The sequence below is a fragment of the Opisthocomus hoazin genome, chromosome 20 (genome assembly GCF_030867145.1).
Source record: "Opisthocomus hoazin isolate bOpiHoa1 chromosome 20, bOpiHoa1.hap1, whole genome shotgun sequence".
Taxonomy (NCBI): Eukaryota; Metazoa; Chordata; class Aves; order Opisthocomiformes; family Opisthocomidae; genus Opisthocomus; species Opisthocomus hoazin.
Genome location: NC_134433.1, coordinates 14,398,315 through 14,409,695, shown reverse-complemented (window position 1 = coordinate 14,409,695; position 11,381 = coordinate 14,398,315). Strand labels below are relative to the sequence as shown.

The window sequence follows — 11,381 nt, the reverse complement described above, 5'->3', positions numbered from 1 at the left end:
TGTTGACATGTTTTCTTACTGCCGATGCTGCCGACACCTTCTGCCTTTTTTTTTCTTCTCTCTTTTTTTTCCTCTCTTTTTCCCCCCTTTTTTTCCTTTCTTTTTTGTTCTTTCTCCCTTTTTTCCTCCTTTTTTTTCTTTCCTCTTTTTTTTTCTTTCCTTTTTTTTTTTTCCCTTTTTTTTTTTTTTTCCCTTCTTCCCTTCCTCCCTCCCTCCGCGATCCTCCCCCCCACCCCCCCCCCCGCGCCCCGGAGCTTGGCCGGAGCTGTCAAAACCACGCCTATGCAGATCCACAATTGGTCTGAAACGCGTAAAATCAGCAATCAAGGGGGCTTGGCTCATTAGCGGGCGGATCAGAGCAGGAAGGACATGTGAGACAGTCACAGTTTGACAGAGATCGCGACAAGATCTCGCCGTCCCCGCTCCGGCTCCTCAGCCATGAGCAGCCCTCGCCACAGAGCCGTCCGCGGAGCGCGCAGCAGGGCCGGGGGGCAGCGCGGCCCCGCGGGGGTGTGAGGGGAGCGCGCCCGCCCCCTCCCCGCGCAGCCCCGCGCAGCCTCTTTTTTTTTTTGTTTCTATTTTAGCGTCGGGAAGGACTTTACCGGGAGGGCTCCTCGCTCGCTCGCTCTCCCTCCGCTGCGACCACGACAACAAAAAAATCAGGACCGACCGACTCCCTTCCGCAGACCGGGACTCCCAGGAGCCGGGAACTGCCGCTCGTTTATTTTATTTTTTTCTTCTTCTTCTTTTTTTAAATTTTTTTCTCCTTTTTTTTTTTTTTCGCCCAGATCTAGTTCCGCTGTTTTTCGGTTGGTTTTTTTTTTTTTTTTTTTTTTTTTGCGTGTGTGTGTGTTGTTGATTTTCCTTCCTCTTCCAGAGACTCGAGCGAGTTCGCTGGGCAGGAGAGAGAAAAAAAAAAAACCAAACAACAACAACAACAACAAAAATCCCAACAACAAAAACCCGCTCACGCACATTTTTTGTCAAGGGAATCCCTCTTTTTCTCCTGGATTTGTGGATGCACCGATGAGAGATCCAGCCTTCCCAGGGACTGCCATGGCTTACCACCCCTTCCACGCACCCCGGCCCGCCGACTTCCCCATGTCCGCTTTCCTCGCAGCCGCCCAGCCTTCTTTTTTCCCCGCTCTGGCTCTGCCTCCGGCCGCGCTGGCCAAGCCGCTGCCGGACCCGGGGCTGGCCGGGGCTGCCGAGGCCGGGCTGCACGTCTCGGCCCTGGGACACCATCACCAAGCCGCCCATCTGCGCTCCCTCAAGAGCCTGGAACCCGAGGAGGAGGTCGAAGACGATCCCAAAGTGACTCTGGAAGCCAAAGAGCTTTGGGATCAGTTTCACAAGCTTGGCACCGAGATGGTGATCACCAAGTCCGGGAGGTAAGAGCCCGCACCCGCGCGGAGCCCGGCCCGCACCTGCGCAACCCCCTGGCCCCTCCGCTCCGTCCCGCGTCCCCCGGGATCGCCAAATCCGCCCCCAGGAATCAGGGCGGGGAGTTTACATCCCCGGAGCTTTTCGGACTTGTTTACCCCCCCCCCCCCGCCATCCTTTCCCCGCACTCCCCGATTATTCCTTCTCCGAGCGAGATCCCAAATTCAATCTCTGCGCGCTAATCGAGCGCCCGCAGCCCCCCCTCCCCGCCTCATTTATTCGTCTCGCCGCTCCCCCCACTCCAGCCAAACTTTCGCCGGGGTCGTCCCCGGCCCTGGCCGTGCCCCCGGGGCTGCCGGCGTGCGGGGCGAGCGGCGTCGGAAGGCAGGGGAGCGGGCTGAAACCCGCTATGCTGTTCCCCCCCCCCCCCTTAATTCCCGGGATGGGATTTTGGAGCTTTTTCCTCTGCTTTCCGCCCCGGCGGGCGCAGCGGAGCAGGGCGAGGAGCAGCGGGGCGGGAGGAAGGCTGGAAACCCTCCGCGGAGCTGAGCTAAAAGCTGGGGGTTTGGGAGCGGGGCCGGGCGGTGCGGGGCGGCTCGGCGGGGCCGCGGCCGTCGGGGATCGGGCGGGCGCAGCCCTGTACGGCTCTGGGTCTCTCCGCAGGAGGATGTTCCCCCCGTTCAAGGTGCGGGTGAGCGGCCTGGATAAGAAGGCCAAGTACATTTTGCTGATGGATATCGTGGCGGCCGACGACTGCCGGTACAAGTTCCACAATTCCCGCTGGATGGTGGCCGGCAAGGCCGACCCGGAGATGCCCAAGCGCATGTACATCCACCCCGACAGCCCGGCCACCGGCGAGCAGTGGATGGCCAAACCTGTTGCCTTTCACAAGCTCAAGCTCACCAACAACATCTCGGACAAACACGGCTTTGTAAGTGCGGCTGCGGGGCAGAACGGACCCCCCCGTCGAGCAGGGACCCCCGGAGCAGGCGCGGGGTTTGCCCGGTGCGGGGGCTGCCCTGCCCCGCTCTTCTCCCCCCCCGGCAGCAGCACGCCCGGCCCCGGGCTGGACGGCGGGGCCTTCCCGGGCCTGGCTGTCCCGCAGCCCCCCCCGGCCCCTGTTCCTGCCCCGCACCGAGGGGCAGCTCCCCGCCGTCCTGGCCCCCACGGGGTGGGGGAAATCGGAGAGTTGGGCTGCGGGCAACCTCGGGGGCATCCGCGGCCCGTCCCGCCGCCTTCCCAGGGCGTTTGGGCTCTGCGGGGAGCGGGAGTTGCAGGGGGTGGAGGTGCGGGGCCGAGGCGGGGTGCGGCGAGGGCAGCCCCGACGGGGCGGCGGGGCAGGTGGGGCCCGGGCCGTGGAGTGCGGGCCGGGCTGGGGGAGCGGTGCTGGGGGCGGCGGCTGCTGAAAAGCCCCTCTTTATTTCCCTGTCGATGATATCTGCATCACTTAAAGGAGGTAAAATAAAAACAAAATAAGACAGAACAGAAATAAAACTAGACAAACAGAAATAAAACAAGACAAACAAAAATAAAACAAAACAAAAATAAAACAAAAGAAAAGAAAGGCAGAAAACTAACAAGCCAAACAAAGAAATTAAAAATAAGGGAAAGTGAGAAAGCAAGCGAAGGGCGTTGGGGATTTGCAGAGACCCGCAGGAAGCCGAGGGAAAAGGCGAGGGGAGCGTGATCCTCCGCGAGTGCGGGGGGGGCGGAATCCCGGCGCCCCAGCCAGCCTCTGGCCGAGCTTTTGGGGCGAGAAAGGGCAAGTTCATCAGCCGGCGCTGGCGATGCGGTAATTAGCGGGGGCCGGCGGAGCGGCGGGACGCGGCCTCAGGTGGGAGAGCAGCCCCGCACCTCTCCGCGTAGCTTTGCTCTCTCTTTTTCTATTTTATTTATTTTTTTCTTTTCAGGCAGGAAAGAGCGTCTTTGTTAAATAATACATGGAGAGGTTATTTATAGACAGGAAGGTAAATCGATAGAGAGGGAGCCTAAAAAAATTGCCTTTTTTTTAATTTTCTTTTTTGATACTGGGGGAAAACTACTTTGATTCAGCGTTTTTAACGGTTCGCCTCCTTCAATTAAAGATTTCTGGTGTCTGTCGTTGTCCAAAATCCGGACTGTGTTAAATCTAGGAGATGAGGGTTTAGCCAGTGCCCATCTGGTCAGAGAGGGATGATTTTTTTTTTTTTTTTTAAAAAAGGAATGCAGATCTGCACTCCTGAATGAGAATTTTTGCACCGTTTTCATGATAAATCGCGATATCAGTATAATAGCGATCCGGCTGTTCGTCGGCAGGTGATTACTGCTGGGCTTAAAAAAGAGGGGATTTTTTTTTATTGCCTTCTAAAACGAAACGAAGTGATAATTATTTAGCCATTTGGCCGGCGTTGTCTGACGGTAATTACTCGCCGTTTCGCCGTTCCCCCACCAGTTCCGGGCGGGGAATGTCGCATCTCAGCCCGACCGCGGCAGGTCGGGGAATTATTTCATCGTTATCGGGCAGGAAAACGTTGCCGGTGCGGGCAGCGAGGGGCAGGGGGTGGGAGCGGCCCCCGGGGCGCGGTTCGGGGGGTCCCGCCGCTCCCGAAAATCCTCAGCCAAACCGTGCTGGACCCGTTTTTATTTAAAAAAAAAAGAGAGAAAGAAAGAAAAAAAAAAAAAAAGGAAGAAAAAAAGAGATAGAGAAGGTAGAGAATGGCTTGGAGTGTTGGCGAGGCTTTAGATACCTGGTTGGGAAAAAAAAAAAAATGTCTGTTCCTTCTGCAGCGTTGCTCCGAGACATAAATTTAACATGGCTCACGGTGAAACGCTCCTTTCACGTCGCAGGCGCTGGCCGGGGCTGCCACGGGTTGCTGCCGCCACCGACACAGATCGAGAGGCTTTTAAACATTTTTCTTTTTTTTTTTTTTTTTTTTGTGGTGGTGAGGTAGAGTATCTTTTTTTTTTTTTTTCCCAAAGGACGGAAATATGAAAAGCGACGAGAAATGTGTCAAAAACTCGCCTGGCGTTTGCAGGGTTGTAATAAAAGGGGGAGATCCCTTTTGCTGCTTTAATTGCCGAGCTTAACACCCGCAAAGATGTTGCTGCGCCTGCTTTCCCCGACCTCCTTGTTTGGGGGCAGATCGTGGGATGGCACGAACAAGAAAAAGAAATCTCCCTCTTTGGCATCCGCCGGCATTCCTTCCTCGTGGTGAATTTGTATTTTTTGGGGGTTGTTTTCTGGAGAAAAGGGATTTTTTTTTAGGGAGTTAGCTAGATGCGCGTGTAACGTGGACCGTGCGGCTGACGGCAGCCGTGGGCTGTGCTCTCTCACCCACCCAGACCATCCTGAACTCCATGCACAAGTACCAGCCCAGGTTCCACATCGTCCGGGCCAACGACATCCTCAAGCTGCCCTACAGCACCTTCCGCACCTACGTGTTCCCCGAGACCGACTTCATCGCCGTCACTGCCTACCAGAACGACAAGGTACGGCCGGGCCCTCGCCCTGCCCTCCCCACTGCCCTGGCCCTGGCCCAGCTCTCCCCCCGTCCCACCCCTTACCCCCTATCAGGGTGCATCTGTGTGCGAGCGTGAGGACATTTTTTGGGGGGAGAATGGCCAAAAAGCAGCAACAGGAGGAAGGTTAAACCCCGAGCGCTCAGAGCAGGAGGCACCCTTCATATTACTACTATTATTATTGCTAATGCTGATGCTTTTGTTAGTTATATTGTTATTATTTTGTTATATTGTTAGTATTTCTATTCTTCCTATTATTAATTTCCTCCTGGGCTTTGTCGAGCCGTTTCTGGGCTGCGGGAGCCCTTGCTGCAGGCCTGGGGGGCGGAGAGCAGCACCGCGGCCTGGGCAGCCTCACGGAGAAGGTGCCCTCGGCTCGGGACGAGCCAAAAAAATAGAGCCAGATAAGCTAATTTTAGTCGCTTTCGTGATTTAGCAAGCGTCGCCCTGCGAGCAGCCGGGCCGGGGGAGCCCGGTGGGGAGCGGAGAGCCTCTGCCGGCCCCCTCCGAGGGTCGCGTGTGTGTGTTTTAACCCAAAAGCTGACCCCCCACCTCCACCCCTGGCTGCTGACGCTAATTGACAGCTCTGTCTGAGGGTCCTGGTGGGCTTGTTTCCCTCGTAAAGTTTATGGCGAAGAGTCACAATCGATTAAAGAGCACTTTGTCCGCTCGCCCGCCGCAAGCTGCGCGGGGCAGCCGCCGGCCGGTGGGCTCCGTCGGGGGGAGGCCGGGGGGCCATGCCGCCTTCCAGCACCCCTCCTGGGGCCCTGTCGAAGACCCCCACCTTACCCAGCGCCCTGATGTCGCCGGGCCCAGCAGCCGGGTGGCGGGGAGGGATAAGAATAGCTTTTAACCAGCGCCGCGCGGCTCAGTCGCCATCTTCCCTCCGGGGGGCCGTGAAAAATAACTTCCTATCATTAAGGCTCTTTATTAATAATTCAAGCCGAAACCTCAGCATCATTTTTAATAAAGCATTGCGGTGTGTTAAAGCGGGGCCGCGGAGCGTTGCGCAGCCCAGGCAGCACACCCCGGGCTCCCCGACGGCTGCGGGGTGGGGTGGGGGGGGCAGGCAGGGCTTCACCCCGCTTCTTTTCTCCTTCTCCCCCCCCCTTGCAGATCACCCAGCTGAAAATCGATAACAACCCCTTCGCCAAGGGCTTTCGGGACACGGGCAATGGCCGGCGGGAGAAGAGGTAAGGGGGTGTCCCCCCCATCCGACCCCCCCCCCCGGCTCCCTGCACCCACGGGGGGCCCGGCGCTGCCCGACGGTTCCTCTCCCCCCGTAGGAAGCAGCTGTCGCTGCCGTCGCTGCGGGTGTACGAGGAGCCCTGCAAGGCCGACCGCGACGGCGGCGAGTCGGACGCGTCGTCCTGTGAGCCCTCAGCAGTGCGAGACGCCCTCCACTCCCCCGTGGGCCCCCTCCCCAGCCCCCTGCGCCTCAAGGGCAGCGGCAGAGGTAAAGGAGGGGCTGCGGGTGCCAAACACCCCCCGAACGTCGGGTTTCTGCTCCCTCGGGTGCGGTGAGGCAAACCACCGGGGAAAAATAGATGGGGACAGGCAAGAAGGAACCCGAGGGTTGAAGGGACAAGGACAGAGCCATCGCGAATGGTGTTCACGGTTTGCAACGTTCTCCTGTTTCTGTGTTAGGGTAAAGAAGAAGAAATGGCACGGCAGCCCGTGTGCCAGGCGCGGTTGCTCGGCTCCGCGCTGGTGCGTGCCCTGCCGCTCATGCCTAGCTCAGACTCCCTTGGAGGAAAAAACAAGAAAAAAGAAAAAATTAATACATTTGAAAGGGGGGGGGGGAAAATGTTGTAACTCCAGGGCTTCAAGCTAGTAAATAAAAATAAACTAGCCATTCCCACGTCGCAGTTTTTCGCTGCTGGGATTTGTCTGGCCGCGCTACCAGTCCACTCTTTAAACTTCCCAGCAGCCCGATTCCCTGCAAACCTTCATCAAAACTGCAATCCCCCCCCCTACCCAACCACCCCCAGCCGGTGGGAGGGTTTATTACAGCCCTCTCCTCTTTCAAAGGCTTCCCCGAATATTCGCCCCAGCCTGCAGAGCTTCACCTAACCCGCACCGAAATGTTTTTTTCGTTTAGCGGGAGCCGGTCGGGCAGGGGCTCGGTTCCCCTCGCCACCCCCTCGCCTCTCTTCCCCCTTCCTCCTCCGAGAGCTTGGTGGGTTTTGTAAATTAAAGCCCCTTTTAGGAAAGACGGTACCATACTTCTTGCCTTAAAATTGCCTCTTTAATCTGCCTCAACCTGCACGTTTGGAATAAACCCACGGCGCGCTGTTGATCAGCTCCGTGTAATTAAATATCCGCAGGACCTTTTCCTCCAGCGCTGTCCACCCGCTCGCTCCTCGTCCCCCGCTCCGCCGCCCGCCTGGAGTCCGCGGCTGACGAGAGCGATGCCGTAGCAGATTCTGGTCCTCCATCAAACATGTTTTTCCTGTTTGGCGGAGCAACAGGACTGCTGTTGTTAATCCCCTCTCCCCAGAGCGACCGCGGCACGAGGGCCCATTTCTGCCCCCGGAATGAGTTTCTCCCATTAGTAGCGATCGGGACTTTGCTGCCGCGACCTCACCCCGACGCCAGGCCTCTGGCGAGTGACCCGTTCCTCGCCTCCCCCGGGTGCTTTCTGCTCTGACCCCCTGCCCCTCCATCCCCTTGCAGAGGAGAAGCCGGGGGCCGACAGCGACGCGGAGGTGGAGAAGGCGCCTGAGGAGCGGCCGGCGGCAGCGGCCAGCCCCGGCGGGGAGGACGCGACGCCCCGCGGCAGCCCCCGCTGCCCAGAGGAGCGGAGCAAGGAGAGGCGCAGCCCAGAGAAGGTCAAGGACGGCACGTCCCCCCGGGAGGGTCCCGGCGAGGGCATGTTCGGCGCTCGGGGTCTGGAGAAGGACAAAGTGGAAGGACGGAGGAAAGAGCCGGACCCGGGCAAGAAGGACGCGGAGGGCGGTGGGCTGGGCAAGGAGGCCTTCGCCCCGCTGATGGTGCACACGGACAGCCCCCCGCACCTGAGCGCCGGGCACCTGCAGAGCCTGGCCCTCTCCGGCCTCCATGGGCAGCAGTTCTTCAGCCCCCTGGGCGCTGGGCAGCCCCTCTTCATCCACCCGGGACAGTTCGCCATGGCCCCCGGCGCCTTCTCCGCCATGGGCATGGGACATTTGCTGGCCTCGGTGACTGGTGGGGGAAGCCTGGAGAACGGAGCCCTCTCCTCCGCCCCGGGCGCTGCAGGGACGGCCACCCCCTTCCCTTTCCACCTCTCCCAGCACATGCTGGCCTCTCAGGTAAGACCCCGCGCCCACTCCGCGTCCCTGTGCCCATCCCTGCTGTCCGTCCAAGCCCTGGGCGCTTCTCTCCGTGTCCTTCCCCAAAGCTCCCCGAATGAGCAGAGGGCTTTGGGGGCACAGGTCAGGCCCGGCCAACATCCCCCCCAGTGTGGGGACATGTGGAGTGGCCCCAGTGCAGGCCATGAGCTGTCTGTTGGTGCCACCAGCCTCCCCCATGACCCTTGCAGCCCGTGGGGACAAGGGGATGATCCTCGCCCGTCCCCTGATGTGCTGCCTGGTGTGGCACCGGCAGGACGTGGGGGACGTTTTGAAGGTTGGGCTCGGGGCTGATCTGGGGAGGAATCTCGACTTTTTTGCAGCTGGTATGGTTCCCCCGTAGGCAAGGACAGAGGCAGGAGCTGTGGCCCTGCCTGACCCGACTGTCCCCATCCGGCAGCCCCCCATCTCCGGCCGAAACGCCTTCTGCAACTCTTGCACTTGTGCTGCCTTTGCCAGCTCCTATGACGAAACGCATCAAGATGTCTTTGAACTCCCCTAATTTATCGATCCTACTTAACAAAGTGTTTTAATGTCATTAAAGGTCTGTGATGCTACACAGACGGGGACGCACAGTGTGCGGGGAGGTGCCGGGGCAGGGATGGGGCAGGTCCCGGAGAGGGGTCTGTTCTCGGCAGCACCAGCCCGGGTGGGCGCGGGGCGGATGGGGCTCCCCGGCTGCACCCCATCCCCCAGGGATACCCCCACGCTGTGTTTTTAGGGTGACCCCAGGGCGCTCAGCTTTGCCTGGGTCTTCTCGGGGGAACACGGTCTCGGTGGCAGGCAGGAGGGGGGCCGTGGAGTGTTGGCACGGCTCTCACCCCTCTCTCTTTCTCCCCGCAGGGAATCCCGATGCCCACCTTCGGCGGACTCTTCCCCTACCCCTACACCTACATGGCAGCAGCCGCAGCGGCCGCCTCGGCCATGCCGGCCACCAGCGCGACAGCCGCCGGGCCACTCTCCCGCAACCCTTTCCTGGGCAGCAGCCGTCCCCGCCTGCGCTTCAGCCCCTACCAGCTCCCGGTCACCATCCCTCCCAGCACCAACCTGCTGACCACCGGCCTGCCCGCCACCCTCAACCCGGGCTCCGAGGGCTCCAAGGCCGGCAGCAGCCGGGAGCCCAGCCCCCTCCCCGAGGTGCCCCTGCACAAGGGGGGCAGCCAGCGCCCCGCCGCCTCCCCCAAGGGCTCCCTGAAGGAGTCCCTCAACGAACTGCAGAACATCCAGAGACTGGTGAGCGGGCTGGAGAGCCAGCGGGAGCTGTCGCCGGGCAGGGAGTCCCCCAAGTGACCGACGGGGCGGGCAGCGAGCCCTCCCGGCGGGGCACAGAAGCACTGGCATTTTGTACAGCACAGCAGAAATATTTATTGCGGAGCGAGGGGTGGGGGCGGACGAGGAGCTGGGGTGGGGGGGCTGGAGCGGAGGGATGGAGCCCCGCTGCCCCCAGAGAGAGAGGTGGGAGCGCAGGGGCTCGCCCACCCCCCCACCCCCCACCCAGTTGCGGGGCTGGGAGCGGCTTCCCTCGCTCCAGCGCGGCCGCGGAGCCCCCCGACCCCCGCTCTGGGCACTGGGTGGCTTGGGGGGGGGCAACGAGCCGGCGCGGAGGCTCCCGATGGACGGGGCGGCCCCGGCTCCGGCCCGGGGAGGTGAGCGGGGCCGAAACCTCATCCGTGCAAGGGGAGGGGGGGGAGAAAAAAATAATTAACAAATTAAAAAAAAAACAACAAAGAAATAGGAAAGGAAAGATGGGAAACGAGCCGCCTCGGCAGCCGCCGCGCAGAGCTGGTACGGCGGGGGGAGCCCCGCGGGTACCCGGGCAGATATTTATGAAATAAATGGTAATTTGTGTAAATAAGCTATAAGGATCCCAGAATATGCAAATTGGTATTAATTTATTCAGAGTTGTACATTGGTGTGTACATAATATTTAGAGTTTAACTCATCGCATTTAAGGTTTTTTTTTCGTTTTTTTGTTTTGGTTTTTTTTTCATTTTACATGAACATATATATTGTAAATGAAAACTATTTAGCTCTTTGTGATTGAAGGAGATATCGGTTTCTTTGACTGTGTTTTAAAAATATTGTTTATCCCGCCTGTTCTCTAGGACAATCATGTGCCACCGGTAAAACATTTTTGGAGTCATTGAAACTAAGAGTTCAATTCTCTAACGGACTTTTGCAAGGGAAAATAAAAAACAACAAACGAATCCAAAACGTAACTACAATATTGCTGCAGTGCGGGGTATAGAGAATGCAGGAATAAACCTCAGGTTTTTATTTTTCACTCCAGAACAAAAAAAAAAAAGTATAATAAATTTAAATATCACAGGACTATGCTCTATATTTGTTTTAAAATAAAAACGATACATGATTTGCAACGTGCTGGTTACTCGGGTATCTGTCTGTTCAGTTTTGATGAATTCTCACATCTTTCAATAAAAAAAAACCCTACTCGGAGAAGTCCCGCCGGCTCCCGCCTGTTTCATTCCCGCGGCCGCACCCCCCCGTCGGGGCCGCCGCTCCTCCGCGGCCGCGCAGCGCTGCGCGGGGCCTCCCGGGGACGGGGAAGCTCCGCCGGCTCTCCCCGTCGGGGCATTGCTGCCTCCGGGGCCTTTGCTTGCCCCACAAGCCGGGCGGGGACGGGGGGAGGGAGGGGGTCGGCGCAGGTGCGCGGGCGCGCCGCGGATCCGGTGCCCCGGGAGGACGAAGGATGCGGCGCCGGGACCCTCCGCGGGTGCGGGTCTCTCCGCACCGTCCTCGAGGTGCGGCGGGACCGCCCCTTCGGGAGGGCAGGGCCCGGGCACGCCGGTACCGTCCCGCCACGCTGCGGGGACGCTCACCGGTACCGGCGGGGATCGGGCTGCGCGGTCACACCGGCACCATCGGGGAAGGGATGACCTGGGCAGAGCGGCACCGTCGGGGATGGGGAATGGGTGACCGGGGCACGCCGGTACCGTCGGGGATGGGGAAGGGGTGACCCGGGGCCGGGGCTGTGGGTCCCCACGCCTCCCCCCCGCGCCCGGAGCCGCTCGGGGCGTTGCGGGACGCGGCCGGGGAGGACGCAAACAGCCCTTTTCCTCACCAATTACCCTTCTCCCGTTCCGGGGAAGATTTATGACCCCAGTTGCGAGGGGGGGGGGGCGGTGTCCCCCGGGGGCGCGGGGGAGCAAC

General features: G+C 59.7%; 1 protein-coding gene across 1 annotated transcript; it reads left to right on the top strand.

Moving 5' to 3' along the window:
• Positions 1-931: 931 nt before the first annotated feature.
• Positions 932-10,592, top strand: TBX2 (T-box transcription factor 2). The gene is made up of 7 exons (XM_075440178.1): positions 932-1,391; positions 2,047-2,314; positions 4,705-4,851; positions 5,998-6,074; positions 6,168-6,337; positions 7,558-8,171; positions 9,054-10,592. The coding sequence occupies exons 1-7, from the start codon at positions 1,027-1,029 to the stop codon at positions 9,498-9,500; spliced, it is 2,088 nt and encodes a 695-aa protein (XP_075296293.1). The 5' UTR covers positions 932-1,026; the 3' UTR covers positions 9,501-10,592.
• Positions 10,593-11,381: the final 789 nt, after the last annotated feature.